The sequence below is a fragment of the Podarcis liolepis genome (assembly GCF_965112155.1).
Source record: "Podarcis liolepis genome assembly, chromosome: 4".
Classification (NCBI taxonomy): Eukaryota; Metazoa; Chordata; class Lepidosauria; order Squamata; family Lacertidae; genus Podarcis; species Podarcis liolepis.
The window spans coordinates 89,097,864-89,124,391 of record NC_139558.1 but is presented as its reverse complement, the minus strand read 5'-3'; the positions used below and the strand labels follow the sequence as shown (position 1 = coordinate 89,124,391).

The following is a 26,528-nucleotide window of genomic DNA, read 5'->3' as shown; positions in this document are numbered from 1 at the left end:
CCGCTGGCCCCCCTTGCCCTGACCATGGGCGCCTCCTTCTGTGAATCTTCTGATTCGCTGGAGAAGCTCATGGAATCTCTCGGGTCACTGTCATACTCCCCTATGCTGCCCTCAGATCCTTCCCCTTCGCTCTCCATCTCCTCTCTCCCCTGTGCCTCTGTCCCTGAGCCCCTGACAATTATGATTATGATTATGGCTGGGACACATCTGGAGACTTGGCATACCTGGGGTGGACACATGGCAGGTTACTTAGGTGCAGTGGCTCACTAAATGGCTTGGACAATTAGTTGTCTGTATGTGTGCCTTATTGTGGCTTGGGGTCTAAGGTAAGCTAGCATAAGGAAGCTCATGGAAATAAAGTTTCCATGTCCTCCTCTCTCCATCACTACATTCGACTTTGTTCAGGGCCAAGTAACCCTCCAGAGCAGGAGTCAGCAACCTTTTTCAGCTGTGGGCCGGTCCACTGTCCCTCAGATCATGTGGTGGGCCGGACTATATTTTTTTTGGGGGGGGGAATGAACAAATTCCTATGCCCCACAAATAACCCAGAGATGCATTTGAAATAAAAGTACACATCCTACTCATGTAAAAACACGCTGATTCCCGGACCGTCTGCTGGCAGGATTGAGAAGGCAATTGGGCCGCATCCGGCCCACAGGCCTTAGGTTGCCTACCCCTGCTCCAGAGAGATCTTAGGAAGATGCAGTCAGCTACAAAGGGATGGGAAATTTTTCTTAAGGGCACCATGATCAGCCAATGTAACCCAGCTAGTTTTACCATGACTTGATGATTATTGTCTTGCGGTATCATAGAGGCAGGATTTTCACTGGTGACACCAGTGTTGTGGAATGCTTTCTCTCTTGAAACAGGAGAGGCCCATCTGTGTTGGCATTCTGCCGGCTCCTGAAGACTCACCTGTTTAGGCAAGCATTCCCCTGAAGTGAACTTGTGGCCTTATTGTTTTAACTGTTTTAATTGTTGTATTAATTCCATATCGTATTATTCCAGATAGCTTGGTCCCACCCCCAACCTAAATCCTGGCTTCGCCCATGATTCCTACATTACAAGCCTACATAGCTTTTGTAAGATATTTCCAGCATGCTTATCTGATGAAGTTGGTTGATTTGGCTGAATACATAGGGATGAGATACTGAGATCAGCTGCATCAAACCAACTTGCCCCTTTGTTCAGCTGTGGTGTGTTTCCAAACCAGCTAACACCTACATCAGGGGTCTGCAACCTTTAAGACAAAAAGAGCCACTTGGACCCGTTTCCGAAGAAAAAAAAACTGGGAGCCGCAAAACTCGTCATTATAAAAATAACTTTTTTGTCACTTTTTTAAATTATTTCTTTGTTTGACCCCTCAGAATTACTCCTCCTCATAGAAATAAACATTAAATTAACAAGTTACCTTTTTTTGTGTGTGTGTGTTCTTCACTCCCCTTCAAAACAGTGACCAGCGTACATGCCCCCTTTCAATGCAGTGACCAGCGAACATGCCCCTTACAATGTAGCAGGTAGGCGGGCGGGAAGGTGACGTCGGGACGGTGCGTGACTAACGCACGCACCGCCCCCATGTGACGTCACAGCCAGTACAGCGCCCGCCACAGTGGGGAGTGTTGGGGCGCACAATGCGCCTTCTCCCCTCGCTAGTATCCGCCCCGGAGCCACGGCAAAGGTGTAAAAGAGCCACATGCGGCTCCGGAGCCACGGGTTGCTGACCCCTGACCTACATTGTGTCTAGGAGAGTAAGGCGTGTTAACGTTAGCTGCCCCGAGGCCATGGGAGAGCCTTCTTCTCCTATCCAGGGTGCAATTCTGATTAAAAGGATGTGAGTCAGCTTGAGCTGGATTTACGGCTGTCTCTCCAGATGCTAAGGCTGGCCTCCTTCCCCATAATTCCCAGCTTAAAAAACAATGCTATAATAAAACTCTTGCCCCCTTTCATCAAATGATTAAAGAATAAAAGGGAGGGGTTTTGCAATTTGAGAGACTGGGGAGAAGGGAGAGGGAAGCAGTTTTAGAAGGCAAGAAATTCATTTGTATTCATTTCCTACTCTGCGTCTGATACAAGAATCCCAAATTCTGTGCATGATCACGCACACATACATTTTCTTGAGATGTAATGTGCCACTTCAATAGTTTGCGCACCCAGACTCCACTGAGATAAGCTGCTTTCCTGCTGCAATTTTTTTTTTTGGTCAGTAGAATCAGATTTGTGAGGGGTTTCCAGGCTGATTTGCTTGCTGTACTCGCTTAATCCGTGATCAGTTGATCGCTCACTTGACTACTGGATTACATGGCTTGATTGCTTTTTGACTCTCAGCGAAACGTATTGTTACAAAAGTAATGTGATGCCCCCATGTTCTGCAAGATTCCTTGGGGTTCCAGGCACTCACTACAGGGTCCTTTGGAGAACTGAGACATGGCGGATAATGTCATAGCTTTAAAAAATATGGTTTATTCACCTATTTATACCTTCAGTCTGCCTGCAGGGAGTCCAGATCTTACAGCATGTTCATTTCAGGGGGGGTTTGTCCCCCACAGCAGTGCAGCCAGCCTTCAGCCAGCCTGCTCAAGATGGATTCCAGTCTTTCTTATTCCTTCTTCCCAGAACACCCAGCTAAAAACTCTCTTTCAAAGCCATTGTTATCTCTTTCATACAAACCAAGGAATGTTGTCTGTGCAATTTCATTCTACGGTTCTAAACTTATATGGTTACTGCAGTAGATAATGAAATCAAGAGAGGGACATATTCCACTGGGACTGCCATAAATTCAGCAGTCTGAATTTAAATATTAAGGTGTCGTAAGACAAATCAGGCGTGTTTTCTCTTGTATAAATTGTCAACTTGCTGTAATAGAGAGTTTATATCCAAAAAATAAGCAAAGAGCACATTCATGAATGGCACTGTGAATGGCTTTTCCCACTAATGCTTTTTTAAAAGTGTTAAATTAGTATGTAAAACAGGGAATGGGCACTATTAATTCAAAACAATAGTTTCTGGAAATTAAATTTCCTTGTGCAGATGCAGGCAATATATCCATATAATTAGTTATTCTTGTGACAGTGGCCTCTGGATAGTATAAATGTCCAGCATGTTATTTTACAGGCTCTTGTCCAGATTTAAAGTTTATGGACAAGAACATACCTTGTACTGCAGTAAGAGGTGTATGTGCATCATATATGTCTGTGTGGTATTTTGGACATAATAGGAAACTTGAATGCTCCTCCGTCCTCTCTTCTTACCTTACTGTGAGGAGATCAGGAGCTTCCACTTCTCCATTGAAGCAAACCACAGTTCCTTGAGGTCAAATGTAACAGGGAGCTATGGTTTGTGGACAAAACCCAGATTTAATCACGGTTTTGCATCTTGGCTTGTCCTGAACCATATTTTAAACAAGGGATTGGAGTTATGTTGAACTCCAACTCCCATCAGCCTCATCCAGCATGGCCAATGATAAGAGATTATGGTAATTGTAGTCCAACAACACTGAAGGGCCGCAGGTTCCTCAGATCCCCAGACTGAGATACTCTGGATTGTTTAAAAACAGAAGTTGCTGATCTCCTTGTGGGCACAAAAGAGGGTACGGTTGGAGGCTGTGGATAAGCCTGAGACTTGTTCATGTAATGGGAAACCCTGCTTTCCTACTGCATCTGAATTGACACTATGTCTGTTTTGATCAAAAAACTATGAAACCAACCAAAAGCACTTTGCTTGCTTGCAGTAATAATGATGTAGTTTTAATATGTTGCTTGTGGACGTAAAGTTCAAATTCTAAGCCCACCCAAGTCCTAATCCAAGGCTGCGATAGCTTGGGAACTAAGCCATTAGCAATCAGAAGAGCGGTGAGTCACTTGGCTTCAAAAACTCCATTGTAATTCTAGAGCAGCTCAACCACTGACCAGCGATGTGAGTTTTCCTTGAAAATTTAGAATTGGAAAATACTGGGAGCTGCCAATAAATGAATGACCATTTCTCTATCATCTATTAAGTCTTTGAACGCTTGCCAATATGGCCTGGGCGCTTACCCTGTCCGTGACTTCCCTCTTACAGTTCTACGGCAAGGTTGTGTTGTTTGCAGTAAAATGTGTTTCTGCATGCAGCCTTTTATGTAGACAGACATCTGAAATGATTCACTGAGAAGCATGTATACAACGGATGTCTTTGTTGGGGGCTGTGAAACAGCGCTTAAACATAATTCAGAAGCCACAAGTGTGAATCACTTTAGGAAAAGAGTTGGGGTATTTTTTTAAAAAAAACGTGACTAGTTCATGGATAAACATTTTCTTCTTTTTCTTTTTGCTTTTCTCAAAGGCCTCCCATCCATTTGCTACACTTCCAGTACTCCTGCCCAGATACTGGAAGAAACTGGCTGCCTTTACACCGATCCTCAGCTGTTTGGCAGCAGGCGGGATGGTTCACCGTTAATGATAGACTTTGTCAGCGATACTGAAGGTAGGTTCTTGGTGCTTGTAAAAAACCCTGCTTTCTAGCTGCTTTCGTCAATTGAGTTTCACACTGGTTTTTTGTTTTGTTTTTTACAAATGACTTTCTTCAGATCCTTGTTGACGTTGAGCCTTGCAAGTGGATCATTATACAAGGGAAATGGGACCCAGGTGCAGGACAGAGAGGGCACTTAGGTTTAATCAGAAGCAATTTGGTCCCTGAAGAGCAGAGGTGGGGAGTCCCCAGACCACAGTCCAAATTTAAACCACCAAGCCGCAGCATCTGGACAGAGGTCTCATCAGTCCACACGGCCGTCAAATGATGCTCTTGCATCCTTCTTCCCTTGTACCTCCCTATTTTGTACTGGCCTTACCCCCTGATCAACAATTGAAATTCACCAGGCGCATTTTGCAGCTGGCTATCGTCTACTTGAGAGCAAGTGAAGATGCCCAGGCGCCAGGACGGCGCTTGACGTCTCCACCATCTGGAGGTGCATGACTGGGGATCATTGGATCTGTTTTCACACACTTGCAACACATCCTGTAGCATTCTATCCGTTCGATTTCATCTGAATTTCAGGAGCCCAGAGGTTGTATTGAAAAATATGACTTTAGAGCTGTTTGGCCCCAAAATGACAATGAGGCATTCTATTTTGGCAACTGTAACCCTGGTTTAAGGAGCCATTTGGCACTTACCGTAGCTTATACAGTCATACCTCGGGTTGAATATGCTTCATGTTGAGCGCGGTTGAGTTGCGCTCTGCGGCAACCCGGAAGTAATAGAGCGCGTTACTTCTGGGTTTCGCCGCTTGCACATACGCAGACGCTGAAAATTACGTCACACGCATGCGCAGAAGCAGTGAAAAGCGACATGCATGTGCGCAGACGTGCCATCGCTAGTTACGTTTGCTTCTGGATGCAAACGGGGCTCTGGAACGGATCCCGTTCGCATCCCGAGGTACCACTGTATATCTGAATTTCTAACGCTGCACCTGACATTTGGCTGAGTTATGAACTCAGGTTGGCGGTAGGACAATTGATGGAGGAAAAGGCCATGTAGGATTTCTCCATCTTCCTAATTCAAAATAATCCAACCTTTCCTTTTTTGTGTGTGTCTCTTTCTTTCTCTGTCGGCCATCTTTTCTCTTGCTTCAGCTGAAGACCCCCCTTGCAACTTCTACCCCCCGAGCTTCCTCCAGGTTTCAGAGGTGGAAATGAGAGGTTCGGAGGACGTTGCCCCTGGCACTGTGTTACAGCGGTTGATCCAGGAGCTGCGCTATGGCAACCCGAGCGAGAACATGAACCTGCTGGCCATCCAGCACCAGGCCACAGGGAGCGCGGGACCATCCAACCCCACTGCCAGCACGCTGCTTTCTTCTTCCACGGAAAACCTGGTGCCCGAAGACCCACAAATGGTCCAGCAGTCGGCCCGGCAGGAACCACAGGGCCAGGAGCATCAAGGGGACAGCACTGCGATGGAGAAGCAGCCCAGGGGCGCCCAGCCTCAGCAGAACAATGAAGAGCTGCCAACTTACGAAGAGGCCAAAGCCCAGTCTCAGTTTTTCAGGGGCCAGCAGCCCAGCAGCACCGCTGGGGCAGGTTTTTACATGGCTGGAACCTCCTGCCCGAAATCCAGAACGGAAGGGAGGCCGACGTTGGCTCGTGCCAACAGCGGGCAGGCGCACAAAGACGAGGCGCTCAAAGAACTGAAGCAAGGCCACGTGCGATACCTTAGCGAGAGGATCATGCAGTTGTCGCTGGAGAGGAACGGCACGAAACAGCATCCGCCTGCCTTGGGGAGAAGCAAAGGGTTCAAAGCGGGAGGGCCGTCCCCTCCTCAGTCCACCAGCAAAGGTGTGGATCCAAGGGGCCCGCCGCCGGACTACCCGTACAAAAGCAAGCAGGTGGTCTCTCCGGTGAGCAAAGCTCAGGAGCACGGGATGTTTTTTAACGACCAGCATTCTGGAGTCATCCAGGAAGTGGTGATGCCCTCCTATTCAGCGCCCCAGGCAGCGAGGAGCGAAGTAGCTGTTGTCCGTTATCAGCCTCCCCCAGAGTATAGCCTGACTAGGTAATGTTGAACTCCTTGCCATCTTATTGCCTTCCTTTCAATCTTTTGGCAGAGGTTTTGCTTTTTTTCTAAAGTTAAGTAAGACTCCAGACTCAGGGTGGTTTTCAGTAGGGCTGGGAGATATATTGATATATCATCCATATCATGACAGTGGTTTCATAATTTTGGACCTGGCAATATGTTGCAAATCATGATGTGTGTTAGGGCTGGGTGGCATATCATCCAAAACTAGTTTGAAATCCAAACCATGATAGCAGTTTCATAATTTTTGACCTGGCAATATATTGCAAATCATGCGCGTGTGTGCATGCAATGCAAAAATCGTGATGCAGGAAAACCTGTGAAGCCAGCCAATGCTTTTACATAGCTCCATCTTTATTTCAGACGTCGTGATATTTCGGTACAATTGTACCTTAGTTTTTGAACAGCTTAGTTCTCGAACGTTTTGGCTCCCGAACGCCGCAAACCTGGAAGTGACTCTTCCGGTTTGTGAACTATTTTTGGAAGCCGAACGTCTGATGGGGCTTCTGCGGCTTTCGATTGGCTGCAGGAGGTTCCTGCAGCCAATCAGAAGCCGCTCTTTGGTTTCCAAATGTTTTGGAAGTCAAACGGACTTCCGGAATGGATTCCATTCAACTTCCAAGGTACAACTGTATATCACAATGTTTAGCTGGTGATATACTGCGATGTTGAAAACCAAATGTCGCCCAGCCCCAGTGGCGTAGCGTGGGGGGTGCCAGGGGTGCCAGCCGCACCGGGCGCAACATCTGGGGGGGCGCACTCGCCACCTCCAGAGTCGCCGAAGAGCCTCGGGGCTCAGCTCCTTTGGGAGGAGGGGTCGGGCTGGGTGACCAGGGGGAGTAGCAGGCGCTAGCAAGGAGGTCCGGAGCCGGAGCCTGGCCAGGATCGGGCGCGGGATGGGGCGCAAGAGGGAGGGGAGAGTCGAGCCTGTCCGCCCCGCGAGGACTGCTGCGAAGAGGCGGGAGGGAGAGGAGGCCCCTTGGGAGGAGCGGGCAGGTGCTGGGGCGGCAGTGCCGGGCGGGGGCCGAGGGGTGGGCGCCCCCCTGCGCGGGCATCGCCTCGCCGCCGCCGCGGGCTTGGCTGGGCGACCGGCTGAGGGGAAGCGCCAAACAAGGCCAGGATCCAGGCCCCCGCTCTCCTTATTTGGCACCCATTTCCGGCTCCCGGGTGGCCCCCTCCCACCCGCTCTCGCTACCAGTGGAAAGAGAGACGGAGGAGCAGCGGAACCCGCAGCCTTTGCAGGCGCTGCCGGCCGGGAGAGGGGAGCGCGGCCCCGGCCAGCCGAGGGATCTTGTGGCGAGGAAGGAGCCCAGTCTGCGCCCTCCTTCCCCACAGAGCTGCAGAGGGAAATCAAGGTTCTCCTGCTAGTTTCTCTTCTTCTCTTCCCCCCCCCCACTGCGTTACAACCGTGCCCCCCCTCTCGGTGCACATAGCACGATTGCAATCTCTCTCTCCCCCCCCCCCCAAGTTAAACTAATGGAGCAAGCCAGCGCCAAAGATTTGTAGAACTGTGAATACCCGGCCCAGGCAGCAGCAAGAAGCTGGCAGCGGCGGCAGGTTAGGGGTTAGGGGCGCAAATTACTTGCCTTGCCCCGGGTTAGGGGGCGCAAATTACTTGCCTTGCCCCGGGTGCTGACAACCCACGCTACGCCGCTGCCCAGCCCTGGTATTCAGTTATGCAGTAGTGCAATAACTCCTAACTACTGTACATAACATAATCTCCTCACCTACTTCTCTCCCCACATGAACCCTAAATGTGCTCCAGGCATTCCCTCCACCTTTTGGAGCAGATTTAGGCAGGTTGCAGGGAGAGGAGCGCTTGGGCAAGTTACATTGTCCAGCTCAAAGCCATTGGTTCTAGAATAATACCGCCCCAAAGGGCAAAACAAACCTTTTGTGTACTGCTTGTGTACTTTGTAGACGTGCAGCAGGAGTGTGGTGCTTATTCCTCTTCTTGCATGATTTCCTTCCCTCCTCCTCCGCACCACCACAATCCTATCGCTGAGTAACTTCCCTCTACTTGATGTGGTGAACATGCAGCTGGGACCCAGAGGAGTTAGAATCCCAGGAGAGAAGCAGTGGGCAAAGGTGTGGGAATTGCTTCTCCCTGCTGTTTTACCTCTGCAACACGATGCCTTCCTCCTGCTGTCTTTCTAATGGGAAAAGCGTTGGGTATATTTGTAGGCCACACTCCCAGGTTCAAGTGGGGGCAATGGGCAGTAAGCTCTGTGCGCTGAGTTTTTGGATCAGGTCCATGGTGCTTTGCAGCAATACGTTTCCTGAAATGGCAACCTGGGACACAGCCCCTCATGGCTCCTTGGCTGCTGGTGTTGTGTTCCTGAAGCATTTGCATTCCATCTGATCAGCACATGTTTTGAGTCTCAGGCAACAACATACAGAGAGTTGGGTGTGTGTTTTTCCAGCCACAAAAGCACGGCTTTCAAGAGAAATGCGAAAAGCCCTCTTTATGTAAGCGAGGTAGCAACAAGGAAATGAGGAGAAGGAAAGGAAAAACAGGGTCAGCTTCGGGTTACAGTCTCAGGAAGTTGTAAGAGGATTCCGTCTGCAAGTCTCCTTTCAGACGGAGGATTTTCCAGGTGTCAGGCACATGGATTCTGTGCGCCTCACGCTCCAGTCTCAAGCCATGTGTGCTGAATGGGACATCTCCTCCGGTTGTGTAAAGACCAAACCAGACACGACGTCAGGAAATCTGTAATCAGATTTCCTGAATGTGTGTGCTTTTGAGATAAAAGTGCCATAGCCCAGTGGTCAAGCACATGCTCTTCATGCACATATCTCCATGGCACCCCCAGTTAGAAGGATAAAGTACATTGGTACCTTGGGTTAAGTACTTAATTCGTTCTGGAGGTCTGTACTTAACCTGAAACTGTTCTTAGCCTGAAGCACCACTTTAGCTAATGGGGCCTCCTGCTGCTGCTGCGCCGCTGGAGCATGATTTCTGTTCTCATCCTGAAGCAAAGTTCTTAACCCGAGGTACTATTTCTGGGTTAGCAGAGTCTGTAACCTGAAGCGTATGTAACCTGAAGCGTATGTAACCCGAGGTACCACTGTAGCTGGGTCAGGTGTGGGACGCTTTGGCCCACAAAATATTGCTGGCTTGGAAGTCCAATCAGCCTCAACAAGCATGGACAGGGATGATGGGAGTTGTAGTTCAGCAAAATCTGGAGGGCCAAAGGTTCCTCACACCAGATGGTAGTAGATCCAGGGCTCTTTTTTTCTTCAGCTGGAACTCAGTTCTGGCACCTCTGAGAGAATGAGGGAGGTGTTCATGGTCAGTTCCGGCACCTCTTTCCCCCCCAGAAAAATAGCACTGTGTGTAGTCTTCTCTGCCTGACTTCCTAGAGAGTCTCTGTTTGTCAGAGAAGTCAATACTGGGCTAGTGGGAAAAATTATCTGACCTAGAATAAAACAACTTCCTATATTTTTGGTGGGAGGGGGGTAGGTCTATTAGTAGCATGCGGAGGTGATTTATATCAGGAAATTTATATCAGGTGATTTATATCAAATCACCACTAGCCTGTCTCTGCAGCTGCAATCTGATTCAAGGACCTCCACAGCTGTTTTGACCTGCAAGGGGTGCCAGTCAACGTGGGGGAAAGCAGTATGACACTGAACCTTGCTTGATTTCCATTCATCTGCTCACCTAGGTGAACTGGCAACTCACCCTAGGCAAGCAGCAAATGGCAGTGGAGGTTTATAAAAAAAAGAAAACCTTTACGATGGAAATGCTGCTTCTTATTTGGTTCAGGGTTAGTTGTTTAAAAATAAGCTGTCGAGAGAGACTGGCTATTTGCTGGTGGGGAGAGTTAGTTCTTTCTAAAACGGGTTGGCTTGCTACAGTGAGGTGTGTCAGTCGCCTTGTGCGGACAGGCTGAGACTCTGCACTTAGCAGTTTATATATACAATCTGAGGGAAAGGCTTCAAAGGCAGATCTGGGACAAATGTGGTTTGTAAACAGGGGAAGAGGCACTATTCATCCCGAAGAGTAACATGTTTAACAGCTGCACATCTAAAGGAGCAATACAAACCTCAAAGAAAGGTTTGCTGGCATGTTCGCATGAGGCCATGACTATTCCAGCCCAACCTATGCAGAACACAGTCCCCTATTTAGTGCAGAGCACAAGGCCTGGTTCTGTTCTTCTAGCTAGGAGCAGGACTGTGCTTGCTTGTGTTTCCACATGATTGCAGATAAAGTGGCTGTATGCGCAGTTATACTTTTAAAATATATTCAAAGCACATATCCCCATCAGAGAATTATGGGCACTTTGGTTTGTTAAGGCTTGCTGGGAATTGTAACTCTATGAGGTGTAAACTACAGTGCCCAGAATCCTTTGAGGCAAAGAATGTCCTTCAGATGTGTTTTAAAGGTATACTGTGTACTCAACCACATGTTGTGGAATTTAGTTCCCTCAGCGTTCTTAAAAAAAACCCACCCCAAAAAAACCCCACCAATTGCTGCCTGTTGTTGCAGAGACAAGCTTGAAAATAGTTTGGCAAATTCCCACTGAAATTTCAGCTGCCAGACAAATTTTGCTGAATAAGCTTACCTAGTGGTCAGTAAGATTTCCCAGAATTCAGTATTTCTGGATAGAGAACTTGAGAGAAAGTCGCCTCCTGCTCTTTTGCGTTCCCTCCCTTGTCTGCAACTAACACCTTTCCCCATATTTGTCCCATGCTGACCTCTCCCTTTCCTTACCCTCTGCTTTGTTGTCTCTCCAACTACTGGAAGTTGGATTGTAAAGTCCTTGGGGCAGAGACTTTTCCTTAAAAAAACAAAGTTACTCTGTACATACATAGTGCTATATAGGTGTCGAGTTATATCGGTAACTAATATTATTATAACTGGTGGGACCTGCAACAAAATGTTGCCGCATGGCGTGCTCCCATCCACTACTTCCATCCTTTCCCATCCCTTGCCCCCAACAGAATCCTGTGGCCACACAGCATGCTCAGTTTTCATTCGGCTGTTCTCTCCTCCCTGCCCCTCAGGATTCCTTTTGAACTTCTTAAAAAGTCTGCTGATACCTCCCTCTTGTGTTCAGGTGGTACTGTTTTGGCTACATAAAAATACACACTTGGGGAAAGTGTTTCACTGTTCATGTATGGGGTAGAGGTAAAGGTAAAGGGACCCCTGACCTTTAGGTCCAGTTGTGGCCGACTCTGGGGTTGCGGCGCTCATCTCGCTTTACTGGCCGAGGGAGCCGGCGTACAGCTTCTGGGTCGTGTGGTCAGCATGACTAAGCCGCTTCTGGCGAACCAGAGCAGCGCACGGAAACGCCATTTACCTTCCCACTGGAGCGGTGCCTATTTATCTACTTGCACTTTGACGTGCTTTCGAACTGCTAGGTTGGCAGGAGCAGGGACCGAGCTACGGGAGCTCATCCCGTCGCGGGGATCTGAACCGCCGACCTTCTGATCTGCAAGCCCTAGGCTCTTTGGTTTAACCCACAGCGCCACCTGTGTCCCATTCATGTATGGGATACTAAGCACCAATAAGCAGTCACTTCTGGCAGACTGACTGCTCACACTGCCGATGATCCGATTAATCTGTTCCCACCACTCATCTGTTTCCCCCTCCCATGCAGCCGTCAGTGCCAGTCATCTTTTCCATCCCTGCAACAGCAGCACAGCCCGATGTCCTCACAGGCCTCCTCTCTCACTGGCCCATTGCACTCTGCCTCTTTGCCGCCCCTCTCGATGGCCATGGCGTCTCAGTCCCTGCCTGCAACTCCGCCGAGCCAGCAGCAGGAGCAGCCGCTCCCACCAGATGCCTTCACTATAGTCCAGCGAGCCCAGCAGATGGTGGAGATGCTCTCCGACGACAACGAGGCCCTGCAGAAGGAGCTGGAGGGCTACTATGAGAAAGCAGATAAACTCCAGAAGGTGCGTGGTGTGGTTGAGTGGGACTGGGCTTTGCGTCTTGATCCTCTAGGGTGACAGAAGAAAAGTGTCCTGCGCCACTTGCTGATGGGGATGAACAGCACTGCCTGGTTTGGCCCAGAATATGATCAATTTAGGGACACGGCTAATTTGGAACTTATATAGTGCAGCAATGTGGGACCCAGTAAAGGTCCAATTCAATAGCTTGGTTTGAAGGCACATGAGGCTGCTACCTAAGCAGGTCCAGGTCTGGTCAGTGCTTGGATGGGAGACTGCATGGGAACCATGTGAGTGCTGCTTTGCATTCCATGATGGAAGGAAAGTGGGATATTTCACTGCATATACTGCTTTGATGTCCTTTGCAGGGCATCCTTGGGAGAAGAAAAGGCTAAGGAGCACTTAAGGCGGTTGGGTGGTGTCTTGTACAGCTCCTGCAGCCAAGCTGGTGCCAAACGGATTGCTCTGATTTCCTTTAGACCACAACAGCGAAGCCGGGAAGGGGTCTTGTTGTCTGGGCAGCCCAGGACCTCTAGACACACTGCCCAGGCTTGCAGCCCAGAGAGGTTATTTCGGTGCAGCCCATAACACCAATAGGTATTTGCATGCCTAGCAACAACAGAAAGTGAATAGGTAAAGGTAGAGGGACCCCTGACCATTAGGTCCAGTCGTGGCTGACTATGGGGTTGTGGCGCTCATCTTGCTTTATTGCCTGAGGGAGCCAGTGTACAGCTTCTGGGTCATGTGGCCAGCATGACTAAACCGCTTCTGGCGAACCAGAGCAGTGCACAGAAATGCCGTTTACCTTCCCCCCCCTATTTATCCACTTGCACTTTGACGTGCTTTTGAACTGCTAGGTTGGCAGGAGCAGGGACCGAGCAACAGGAGCTCACCCCGTCACGGGGATTCGAACCGCCGACATTCTGATTGGCAAGTCCTAGGCTCTGTGGTTTAACTCACAGCGCCACCCGCTTCCCCAAAAAGTGAATAAAGGTAAAGGTAAGGGTACCCCTGCCCGAACGGGCCAGTCTTGCCAGACTCTGGGGTTTGTGCGCCCATCTCACATCTATAGGCCGGGGGCCAGCGCTGTCCGGAGACACTTCCGGGTCACGTGGCCAGCGTGACAAAGCTGCATCTGGCGAGCCAGCGCAGCACACGGAACGCCGTTTACCTTCCCGCTGGTAAGCGGTACCTATTTATCTACTTGCACCCGGGGGTGCTTTCGAACTGCTAGGTTGGCAGGCGCTGGGACCGAGAGGCGGGAGCGCACCCCGCCGCGGGGATTCGAACCGCCGACCTTTCGATCGGCAAGCCCTAGGCGCTGAGGCTTTTACCCACAGCGCCACCCGCGTCCCTAAAAAGTGAATAGTGGTATATAAATACTGGATAATATGATGTGATGTAAGTTGGGGGAACTGCTTGACTTGGTAGAATTCCCATGACCAGCAGTGGCTCTCCATAGAGCTGCTGAGAATTAAACCTGGGTCTGCCTGCTGGATAGCATGAGCTGCACCACTGAGCTGCGTCCTCTTCCATTGCTGGAGTCGCTTTCTTCTGTCATGGCTGGGGAGCTGGTTTCCTTCAGCAGCAGTAGGATTATTAATGCCTGTGGAGGAGTTGTATTTTTGGCATCATTGTAGGAGAATTCTTCCTGCCGCACAGTGCTAGTGTGAAAGTTGGCACACGCTTCTGGCCACTGCACAAACCTCTCTTTCAAAAGTTTCAAGTCAATGATTGACATGCATCCCTGCCCAGCTTTTAATGGAAAGTTGTATGCTCTCCCTTATTCTCTCTCTCTCTCTCTCTCTCCTCTTCCTCATACACACAAACATTTCAGTTTGAAATAGAAATCCAGAGGATTTCAGAAGCCTATGAGGACTTGGTGAAGACCACCACCAAGAGGGAATCGCTGGACAAGGCGATGCGTAACAAGCTGGAAAGCGAAATCAGGCGTCTCCATGATTTCAACCGGGCCTTACGTGGTATGTTCTTTTTACGAAAGGTATTTTCATTCCCCTCCCATTGCATTTCTGTTTCGTTCCTGAACTATCATATTCCAGATGGCCACGTCAAAGATTCTGACCGAGCAAACTGTTTTCCTGTAACAACGTTTAGGGGTTATTGTTGGTAGAGCCATTAAATATATATATATTCCTGGACCTGGTTGAAAAATTGTACTTAAGTCTCTCCCCCCCTCTCTCCCTGCCCACCTTAAATTATGTGGAATGGGGTGCCCTCAGTGGCTGCCGCAGCCTTGCTTCAGACACAATACCTAACCCACAGTTTACTGCCACACTACAGGAACAAGGCTAAGCAAGCCTTGGACTCTTTGTACAGCCATGAGATTGAAAATCTTTGCTCTCGTTTTCAGTTGACTTCAGTTGTCTGCTGCTTTATTGAAACTGAGAACTGCCCCACCCCCTTCTTACGCACCTCAGCCTCAGCTAGCATGCCGGTGCTGAGCAGTGATGGGCTGTCATTCTCGAAGAACATCTGGTGGGCAACAGAGTGGGGAAATACAGATTAGGGAATCAAGCCAGATGTTTCTGGACCTCCTGTTGGTCCTCCTTGGCTTTGTAGACAATTCACTTTGGAATTATGTTATAACAATGTCCCTGCTCGAATACAAGGGCTGTTCTTTTTGATAGAAGTCCAACTCCCCCTGCAGATCAATTTCATCTGTCCTCAGGTGTTGCTACCAAATTTTAACAGCTTCAGTTACAAGTAAAAGAATAAAAAACACCAAAGTTTTAAAAAAGCGAAAGAGCGAGAAGTCCATATTTTAATATTGAAATTGTTTGGATTTTGCATGGTGTTTCATAACCGGGACTGCTGGAGAGCACCAACTCTGTGAAGGAACATGAGCATCCATAGGGAAGTTTGTGTAGAGAAATATACTTTCTGCCTTCAGACAGAGACCCTACAGAACAGAGTCCCTCCTTTGGGGGGGGGGGTTAGAAATGCAGGCTGGCCTTCCCTGTTTTTCAGGACGATCTACATGTCTTTCAATATTGTATAGCTGGCTTCCCTTTCCCAAGATTCTTTTTATATCACGGTGCATGTGGCAGGTCTCTTTATTCTCTGAGGCTGGCCATATGTATATGTTTATTCTTAAGCTGTTTCCCCTTCTCTGTGTAGAGCGATTGGAGGCTGCCAACAGGCAGCTAGCCAGCAGAGAGTTTGATGGGAACGAAGATAAGGCAACAGAGGGTCTTTATGCCTCTCAGAGTGAGTACCACATTGATATATAGCGAAGATATGCATGTTCACTATGTGTGGTTTGTCAGAGAATGGAAGAGGTGTTTGTTTGTGCTATGTTTTTAGCAGTTTTTTTAAAAGTTGGAGACTGGTTTCTTTCTAGCAGACTTGTTTTACCGTATTGCTTAGTTGGAGTTAGTGGTAGGTGGTAGGCAAGGGGGGAATTTAAATAAATATGTTGATGTCAGGGCAAAGTCTCAAGAGAAATATGCTTCATAGTGAAATGGAATTCTTCTCTCCTTTTGGGATAATTCTGAATTCACACAGGTACAAATAAAAGGAGAAGAAGGCCCTTTGTTTCATGAGTTTTGAACAGGCCTTCAAAGGGATATTTCTGAGGGAACCATTTCTCAGGGATTTGTTCACATGTCTAGGGGATGGAGAAGAAACTTAGTTTTGTTTGCATTTAAATTGAGAAACTCCATAATTCGCGCATCTTGAAGTAATACATGAACTGAAGCATGGCTAGTCTTTGAAATTCACACTTTTTTGAATTTTGCAATGCTGTTCTGCAACCATTTCGTACTATTAGAAGAAAATGTGCATGGAAATGCATATATTAGTGAGAATAACACCTGAAAATGCATTATATTAGAAGAAATAGCTTAACAGTCACAGCAAAATGTCTTTGCCTACCTAAATTAAGCTGCTGAAATTGGGGGGGGGGGGGGAGAGAGACCTAACTAGGAATGGAATTTAAATGACTGTGAGTTCAGTTCAGTTAGTTCTGATATTGAAAACAAACCTTCAGGCTAAGAATATGCCCAGAGGCACTCTTGTTCTGTAATTATATCTCTATGTCTCTTGTGCCCAGCTCTGGTTGTTAGATCTTGGTGTTCTGGTCAACAAACAAGTAGATTTAAGCATCCCGAAGTCTGCCCACCCCTGTTAGGTTGCTGTGGTTATAAATTACCTGTCCTTCACCTGAAGGCGGTTGTTGTTTAGTCGTGTCCGACTCTTCGTGACCCCATGGACCAGAGCATGCCAGGCACTCCTGTCTTCCACTGCCTCCCGCAGTTTGGTCAAACTCATGCTGGTAGCTTCAAGAACACTGTCCAAACATATCGTCCTCCGTCATCCCCTTCTCCTTGTGCCCTCCATCTTTCCCAACACCAGGGTCTTTTCCAGGGAGTCTTCTCTTCTCATGAGGTGGCCAAATTATTGGAGCCCCAGCTTCAGGATCTGTCCTTCCAATGAGCACTCAGGGCTGATTTCCTTAAGAATGGAGAGGTTTGATCTTCATGGGACTCTCAAGAGTCTCCTCCAGCACCACTGAAGGCGGTGGGGCAATTAAAACACAGTGTTAAAAACAATTGAAAGCAACTCACAATCACAAAAATGAGGTGGGTCCTAAAAATATAAATGTCGTATTGGCAGCAATTCTTGTTGTGCATTATAGTTATTGCACCATTGTGTTTAGATTGTTTGTTATCCGTGAGCCTCTTTGAGCACAAATACATTTCAGAAAATGCAGTTTATAAATAAACTGAATGTGACTATGACTAATCCTGGTTCTTTTCCGTGAAAGGAGCTCAGGTTTCAGGGCTAGGAAAGACCGATGGCTAGTTACAACAGGGGCCCATGCCTCTATTGGTAGGTCTGTGCCAGGGGTTCAGGCACCACGTGTGCAGCCTTGATAACACCCTCACATAACTCTAGAGTACACCCCTCCATCAGCTACCCTGTGGAGCACAGCTCAGAGTCACCTAAACTGGCATTTCAAGTGCATAACAAGCCTCCTTTTGCTGTCCAGGGCAGACTGTAAAAAAGCAGGTCCATGTAGCCCCCTTTTCTGCCAAGGGCTACATTGAGGGCCAGTGTGGTGTAGTGGTTAAGAGCGGTAGTCTCTGGTGAACCGGGTTCACTTCCTCCCTCCTCCACATGCAGCTGCTGGGTGACCTTGAGCCAGTCACACTTCTCTGAAGTCTCTCAGCCCCACTCACCTCACAGAGTGTTTGTTGTGGGGGAGGAAGGGAAAGGAGAATGTTAGCTGCTCCGAGACTCCTTCAGGTAGTGATAAAGCGGGATATCAAATCCAAACTCTTCTTCTTCTTCTTCTTCTTAACCTTGAGGACAGTCTGTCAAGGGCCATATTCTTAGGGTGGGCAGGGCCAGAGCCGGAGGTAGTTGGGGCTGTTCCAGAACCAAAAGTGGACTGGGCGCTCCCTTTGTCTGTCTCTCTGCCTCATTCTGCTACCCATTTCCCCATTGTCCCCCCCCTGCACCCTATATGAAATCATAGAGTTGGAAGGGACCCCAAGGGTCATCTAGTCCAACCCCACTGCAATTCAGGAATCTCAACTAAAGCATCCATGACAGATGACTAGCCATGGCCGCACTAAGCTCATAGGGACCACCAGCACCAACAGGGTTCTTTGGCCGGTCCCTGCACTGCCAACGCTGCTGTTACTGTAAACAAGGGGGAGCCGGGGCGCCCAATGCAAAAATTAAAAGGGCTGAGCAGAGCCCCCAACCCCCTCCCTGATGACCTCAGGTTCACCGGGACTGGGATTGCCCTGGTGGCAGTCCAACAGGAGGTCCACTGGCCTCTGGAGCTGAACAGAACACAGCGGAGCCACCCCCACCCCCACCCCAGCCAAACACTCAGCAGCCTCCACCGCTATGGCCACTGCTGCTGCTGCAGCCATCGAGAGAGAGAGGTAGGAGGGGACCGGGAGAACTAGGGAGGCCGCATAGAAGCCCGCAGCCCAAACCAAACCCGGCGCGACCCAACCTCTCTGGTGACTGGTGTGAGGGAAGTGGGCAGGGGCCCAACAGAGAGCTCTGCAAAGGGAATCACCCCAGGAGAAGACGGGCACTGATTGGGCCCTCCCTTGCCAGCAGAAGGGTGCCGCTGGTGGCTAGAAATGAAATGGACACAGGATCCAAAACTTTTAAATTCTTTCATATACACACACACACACACACAGAGAGAGAGAGAGAGAGAGAGAGAGAGAGAGAGAGAGAGAGAGAGAGAACATATATATATATTCCTTTAAATATATAAATGTTGTTGTTGTTGTTTAGTCGTGTCCGACTCTTCGTAACCCCATGGAGCAGAGCATGCCAGGCACTCCTGTCTTCCACTGCCTCCTGCAGTTTGGTCAGACTCATGCTGGTAGCTTCGAGAACACTGTCCAACCATCTCGTCCTCTGTCGTCCCGTTCTCCTTGTGCCCTCCATCTTTCCCAACATCAGGGTCTTTTCCAGGGAGTCTTCTCTTCTCATGAGGTGGCCAAAGTATTGGAGCCTCAGCTTCAGGATCTGTCCTTCCAGTGAGCACTCAGGGCTGATTTCCTTCAGAATGGATAGGTTTGATCTTCTTGCAGTCCATGGGACTCTCAAGAGTCTCCTCCAGCACCAGAATTCAAAAGCATTGATTCTTCGGCGATCAACCTTCTTTATGGTCCAGCTCTCACTTCCATACATCACTACTGGGAAAACCATAGCTTTAACTATATGGGCCTTTGTTGGCAGATATATAAATATATTCTTTTAAATAAATAAAGGAATATATATTCCTCTATCCATCTATCAGTCAGTCAGTCAGTCAGTATCTGTGACAGTCCTGGGCATCCAGCTTGGGTCTCATAAAGTCCCACCATTTCTCCTTGTAACACAGCATTCCCTGAACAACGCTTCTGTTCACGCATCGCTATAAATATTGGTGCGGACACTTTCACTGCCCTGTCAGTTCACGACCTGTGTGCAGTGATAGTTCCTTGAGACAGGGTCATATAAAACGGCAGGGATGTTTAGCATGCCTAGTTCATCTGGGCCAGACAGCTAGATGCTACAAATAGGAGAGAGAAGTATTTCCAAGAATAGAAAGAAAGGTTGTATACAGGACCTCCTCAAACAGGTCAAATTTATTTATATACTCTCATCCCTCTAGCCAGAGTTGAGGGTGTATCATGTAAGCCGTAGCCCCTGAGGTGGAAGGGAACCCTGGTTTGCTAGAGTGGCTGGTAAACGATCCACAGATTATGTTTGGTTTGTTGTGTCTTCGAAAGGGAGAATGAAAACTAAGGAACACCCATACTTGGGTGAACATTTAGGTCTTGTATCCTAAGGAAACAGTGCCATTGGATTTAGCTCATCCGCTTTAGAGTCCAAAACAAAGCTCTAAAGGCAGTGGTGATGGAGGAAGAGACTGCGTGGTCTGCATACAGAACCTGGGCTGTCAAGGAACAGGCCTCTAAAATCTTAAGGATCTGTGCTGTGTCGCCGTGATCCTATTGAGGGTTCTTTCCCTTCGTCAAGGTCGAGAGGCCTCTGGGTAAATGTCTACTGCTGAATGAGCAGGCGAAAGGCTATCTGGTAACCCGCAGCCCGTCCCAGGGCATGACAGCTATTCTGGAATGTTTGGCAGCAGCTGAAGTGATGTGGATTCCTGTGCATTTAAGTGACTCGCAGCAAAGCTCACTTGAATGGCGCACGGCTAAATAAAGCACAGCAACACCCACTGGGAAAGGATGTTGGTACTAGCGAAGCATCTTCAGAATCAACAGCTGGCATAAAAGAGTAGCAGTATACCCCACCGATACTTACATTTTTAAGAGTCAGTGGGATCTAATGAATGGTGTGTCAGGACTGAACCAGGGAAGCATCAGTTTGGCAACTTCTCCATGAATCTCATTGGATCACTTTGGACCCAGTTGTTCTCTCTTAGCCCAGGGATGAGGAACCTTTGACCCTCCAGTTGTTGTTGGACTCTCCGCAGCCGCTAGCCAGCTCCCTTGCATTAAAGGTAAAGGGACCCTTGACCATTAGGTCCAGTCGTGGTTGACTCTGGGGTTGCGGCGCTCATCTTGCTTTATTGGCCGAGAGAGCCGGCGTACAGCTTCTGTGTCATGTGGCCAGCATGACTAAGCCGCTTCTGGCGAACCAGAGCAGCGCACGGAAACGCCGTTTACCTTCCCGATGGAGCGGTACCTATTTATCTACTTGCACTTTGACGTGCTTTTGAACTGCTAGGTTGGCAGGAGCAGGGACCGAGCAACGGGAGCTCACCCCGTCGCAGGGATTCGAACCGCTGACCTTCTGATCGGCAAGTCCTAGGCTCTGTGGTTTAACCCACAGTGCCACCCGCATCCCACTCCCTTGCCTTAGTGCTCACCTATTTTGCTGGGTAGTTGTGATAATAAAATGGAAGGAGAGACCTGGGCTTTACATGCTGAATAATCAAGCAAATATACATTTTAAAGTTCTAGCTGCGAAATAGCTTGCTTTCCAGCAGTGGAAGAGGCTGCAGTTAAGGTGATTGAAAAGCACATGTAGTTTCACAGCGATATGGGCAAATGTAGCAGCTGGGCTTTTATCTAAGTCTCACCCGGCTAGCTCTAAAGTAAGAAGTGTGAAATGGTGTCTGAAAGAACAAGTGCACAGCAGTGGTGGTCCTTAGTTCAAATAAGTTCCATAATGAATGACGGGGAGTAAGACAGCCTGCCAGGGGCATGTCTAGGGGTTGACCAGGTTGGCCCCTACCTAGGACACAGACCCAGGGAGATGCAAAATTGCGGGTCTTCACTCTGGCTCGGAATAGCTAGGAGTTTGCCTGGCCTGCGCCTCCACTTCTGGGGGAGCCTTGGCAAGGGTTGGAGGTCGGAGCACTGATACACTCCTTGCCATGGGGGCAAGGAAGCCTTGCTACACCTCTGCAGCCTGCCCAATGAAACTGTGAAAGTCTTTATGTATTTACCGTATTTTTTGCTCTATAAGACTCACTTTTTCCCTACTAAAAAGTAAGGGGAAATGTGTGTGCATCTTGTGGAGTGATTGGAGGCTGCGCAGCTATCCCAGAAGCCAGAACAGTAAGAGGGATTGCTGCTTTCACTGCGCAGCGATCCCTCTTGCTGTTCTGGCTTCTGAAAATTCAGATTTTTTTTTTCTTGTTTTCCTCCTCCAAAAACTAGGTGCGTCTTGTGGTCTGGTGCGTCTTATAGAGCGAAAAATACGGTATATCTCGTCTTTCTTTTAAGGAGCTCACGGTAGTAGCAGAAGTGGTTCTTCCCTCCCTCTCACAAGAGCCCTGTGAGGTGGGTTTGACCCAGTGACCCAGCAGAGATTTGAATGTGGGTCTCTCTGTTCCTAGTCTGACACCCTAACCCAGGGACAGGGAATCCCTAGACCTGGAGGCCGGATGTGGCCTACTTGCCTGGCCCTAAAGGCTCTGCAAACGACACCCTGGCCTGAGTCCATGCCCTGCTTCGTGCCTTCCTTGCGTGGTTTCTTCTGGCTGAAACGTGTCCTTGAACTGTGATAATGCCTCTCTCTTGCCTGGATTGAGAGCTTGGTAGGGAGCTTTGTGTTGGCTTTTGTGTGGCTGGTGTGTAGAATGTGTTACGTCAGTGTTTCCCAAACTTGGGTCTCCAGCTGTTTTTGGACTACAACTCCCAACATCCCTAGCTAGCAAGACCATCAGGGATTATGGGAATTGTAGTCCCAAAACAACTGGAGGTCCAAGTTTGGGAAACACTGTGTTACATCTTTAATAATAATTATTATTTATATACCCCGCACATCTGGCTGGAACCTGGCCCTCTAGCTGAAAAGGGTCCTGCAGCCCTGCCATGACCAATGCACCATGTTGCCTCTTTTTGAGTTTATTTCTGTTCAGTGTCCCTCCTGGGTCTGTGAGAGCTTCTGATGCAGCTGGCCGTTGCCTCCCTTTCCAGACAAAGAACATTTGAAAGAGAAAGAGAAGCTGGAAATGGACTTGGCAGCCCTGCGCTTGACCAGCGAGGAGCAGCGAAGGCACATCGAAATCCTGGACCAGGCGCTCAACGGCGCACAAGCCAAAGTCATCAAGCTAGAAGAGGAGGTAACACCAGACCGTCCTTCAGTTCATTCACCACCTACACTTTTCTTTCTCTCTCCCTCTCTCTCCCAGACATGCACTATCTGCACTCTACATTTAAATCTCTATGACACCACTTTAAACATTCATGGCTTCACCCTAAGAATTCTGGGAGCTGTAGTTTGATAAGGGTCCTGAGAGTTGCTAGGAGAGCTTCACAGAGCTATAATCTCCAGAGTTTCCTGTGAAGAGGGATTGATGAAGGCGAACTCACTAAAGTCCCCATGATTTGTTGGGAGAAGGCATGGCTGTTTAAACTGGTTTAAGAGTGCTTTAAATGTATGGTGCAGTTTTGCCCAAAGACATTTTACTGTTAGCATTCACATCTGCAGCCTGATCCTAACTGTGTTTTCTAAGCAATGCTGCAGAGCTCAGCGGGGCTTACTTCCAAGTAAGTATATTTAGGGTTGCTGTCTTACAGAAGCTGCTGGATATTTTCCAGCACATGATATGCTTGGTTGCTAGAAACCAAGGAAATATGAAACTCCTCCCTAAACATCCTAATATAAGAGAGAGTGACAAGCCACCGTTATTGACAAATCAGCACAAAATCTGAAATTACTTAGAGGAGCAAAACTCAACGGACATTTTTGCAGGAGAACGGTGGGACCATTAGCTACACAAATAGACCAAATATTAGTCTGAAAGGTTTATGTCAATTTATGGATTATATAACAAGGTACTTTGCATTTAATTTTTGGTATATTATGCGGTCCACTACCATTCTAAGGGCATCAAGTTGGGAGGTTCACTAGAAATAAGGTTCGTGGCATTTGTTAAGGTTAAACAACTTTGTCAGATTAGAGGTAGGGATCTCTAGAGTACTGAGGCCCCCTTCTCTGGCCACTGAACCCCTACCCCCCCCCAGAATAGTGGTCAATCTTTCCACCATGGTCATGAGGTCTGGCAACTTGGTTTTTTTAAAACGAAAGCTTAGAGTCTTAGGATCTTGCCTCCTATCATATTGAGAGAGCAGTAAACAACAGAGTCAAACAAACAGCCTCTTTAGTTTGGGACTGAAAGCTTTGACTGGCAGCAGCACGTCAACGCTTGGGATTTGCTTCAAAACATACAATTGTAGAGTTGGAAGGGGTCCCAAGGATCATTTAGTCCAACCTCCTGCAATGCAGGAGGGACGTGGGTGGCGCTGTGGGTTAAACCACAGAGCCTAGGACTTGCCGATCAGAAGGTCGGTGGTTCGAATCCCCATGACGGGGTGAGCTCCCGTTGCTCGGTCGCTGCTCCTGCCAACATAGCAGTTTGAAAGCACGCCAAAGTGCAAGTAGATAAATAGGTACCGCTCTGGCGGGAAGGTAAACGGCGTTTCTGTGCGCTGCTCTGGTTCGCCAGAAGCGGCTTAGTCATGCTGGCCACATGACCCGGAAGCTGAACGCCGGCTCCCTCGGCCAATAAAGTGAGATGAGCGCCGCAACCCCAGAGTCAGCCACGACTGGACCTAATGGTCAGGGGTCCCTTTACCTTTACCTTTTACCTGCAATGCAGGAATCTCAGCTAAAGCATCCGTGACAGATGGATCACGTTGGTGTCTGAGATCTGGAGGTGACCAGGTGCAGGGACTTAACCTCCATAAAGCTTACACTGTTTTCCGCCATGCGCGAGCTCTGTGCTGTCACCCTCCACTTCCGTCTAATGTTTCTGTGTTCCCCCTGTGGCAACCCTGCTGCCCTCCAGCTGTGCAAGAAGCAAGCTCACGTCGAGAAGGTGGAGAAGCTTCAGCAGGCCTTGACCCAGCTGCAGGCAGCCTACGAGAAACGGGAGCAGATGGAGCGCCGCCTGCGCACCAGGCTGGAGAGAGAGCTGGAATCCCTGAGGATGCAGCAGGTGAGACAGAACTTGGGGTGTTGAGTCTCCCAAAAGCGCCTCTCGTTTCAAACCTATGGCAACCTGCCATGAAGATCAGCTGCGGGGGCCGTTGTGTTGGTGCTGTTCCCCTCCAACACGACGGTCGCTGCACCTTACGGGGTCGGGAGCAGTCGGTTGGGGGCTCTGTGGACACGCTGGCAGAGCCAGTCTGGCATTGCTGAAGGTGCCTGCAGAAATATACCTAGAATCATAGAATCATAGAATCATAGAATCATAGAGTTGGAAGAGACCACAAGGGCCTTCGAGTCCAACCCCCTGCCAAGCAGGAAACACCATCAGAGCACTCCTGACATATGGTTGTCAAGCCTCTGCTTAAAGACCTCCAAAGTAGGAGACTCCACCACACTCCTTGGCAGCAAATTCCACTGTCGAACAGCTCTTACTGTCAGGAAGTTCTTCCTAATGTTTAGGTGGAATCTTCTTTCTTGTAGTTTGGATCCATTGCTCCGTGTCCGCTTCTCCGGAGCAGCAGAAAACAACCTTTCTCCCTACTCTATGTGACATCCTTTTATATATTTGAACATGGCTATCATATCACCCCTTAACCTCCTCTTCTCCCAAGCTCTGCTGCACCACACCTGTTATGTGTCAAAGCCCACAGTTCAAGCTGGGGTCCCTCCCATAAATGTAGCGCGCAGGTACCACACCATTGCTGGGCTGCTGGTTTGTTAGTATCATTACAGGTAGGGACGCGGGTGGCGCTGTGGGTTAAACCACAGAGCCTAGGACTTGCCGATCAGAAGGTCAGCGGTTCAAATCCCCGCGACAGGGTGAGCTCCTGTTGCTTGGTCCCAGCTCCTGCCAACCTAGCAGTTCGAAAGCACCTCAAAGTGCAAGTAGATAAATAGGTACCGCTCCGGCGGGAAGGTAAACGGCATTTCCGTGTGCTGCTCTGGTTCGCCAGAAGCGGCTTAGTCATGCTGGCCACATGACCCGGAAGCTGTACGCCGGCTCCCTCGGCCAATAAAGCGAGATGAGCGCCACAACCCCAGAGTCTGCCACAACAGGACCTAATGGTCAGGGGTCCCTTTACCTTTACCTTTCATTACTGGTGTTACACTTTGGATTTGATCCCATACAGTTAGATCCAGACCAGCCACGCAGTCCTCTGCTGACCTACTCAGAAGGAAATCCCGTTGAATTCAGCGAGTGTTACTCTTCATGGGTATAGGGGTTGTAGCCAAAATCAGTTGGCTGTAGTTCCCGTTGGTTTAGTAGGAGCCAGGTTCAGCTGGCAGCCCATTACCTGGGGAGTGTGGATCTGAAGGAAGACACAATTTGGCTTTCATCACTAGCCGCAGAGAACCCTGGGAACCATAGGTTGCTAAGGATGCTGGAAATTGTAGTTATGTGAGGTGTAAGCTATAGTTCCCATGATTCTTTGGGGGGCATGCTTCAAATATGTTTTAAATGTGTGCTTTGCAGGCAGCTCAAGGACCACTGGGAGACTACAGTGGTACCTTGGGTTAAGTACTTAATTCGTTCCGGAGGTCTGTACTTAACCTGAAATTGTTCTTAACCTGAAGACCACTTTAGCTAATGGGGCCTCCTGCTGCCGCCGCGCGATTTCTGTTCTCATCCTGAAGCAAAGTTCTTAACCCGAGGTACTGTTTCAGGGTTAGTGGAGTCTGTAACCTGAAGTGTGTGTAACCTGAAGCATATGTAACCCGAGGTACCACTATACATCTCCTGCCTCCCAGGAATGACATGACAGCAAGGGAGAGACCAGTCTGACCTAATATTTTGGCTAATAATATTTATTTATTTATTTATACATACATACATACATACATACATACCCTGCCCATCAGGCTGGATTTCCCTAGCCACCCTGTTGCTCCAATACTTGCTTTCCTCTTCCCTCCCTGTTCCTTTTTCCTCTTGTATCATGCCTAGTAAGTTGTGAGCCAGTAGGCAGGGCTGCCTTACTTTTTACAATCTCTGCAGTGCCTAGAATATATTTTTTTTGGTCCTTTGCTCATGTTTAATATTAATAATCCAACTCAGGGAGTGCTGTGGACTTCAAAATGCTACTACAGTCAGATCAGTAGCATGTGATCTTGAGTTCTGGTACCATGCAGGCAAAAGA

The 26,528-nt window shown here is 48.7% G+C and overlaps 1 protein-coding gene across 6 annotated transcripts in view; it reads left to right on the top strand.

Moving 5' to 3' along the window:
• AMOTL1 (angiomotin like 1) overlaps positions 1-26,528 on the top strand; it is a 79,732-nt gene that overhangs the window by 33,998 nt on the left and 19,206 nt on the right. For all 6 annotated transcript variants that reach the window (XM_083499344.1, XM_083499347.1, XM_083499346.1 and 3 more), the window contains 7 exons: positions 4,318-4,458; positions 5,604-6,519; positions 12,147-12,444; positions 14,276-14,420; positions 15,577-15,666; positions 22,374-22,519; positions 24,248-24,397. In XM_083499344.1, the coding sequence (XP_083355470.1) occupies positions 4,318-4,458; positions 5,604-6,519; positions 12,147-12,444; positions 14,276-14,420; positions 15,577-15,666; positions 22,374-22,519; positions 24,248-24,397 (1,886 nt within the window). The remainder of the gene's footprint in view (positions 1-4,317; positions 4,459-5,603; positions 6,520-12,146; positions 12,445-14,275; positions 14,421-15,576; positions 15,667-22,373; positions 22,520-24,247; positions 24,398-26,528) is intronic.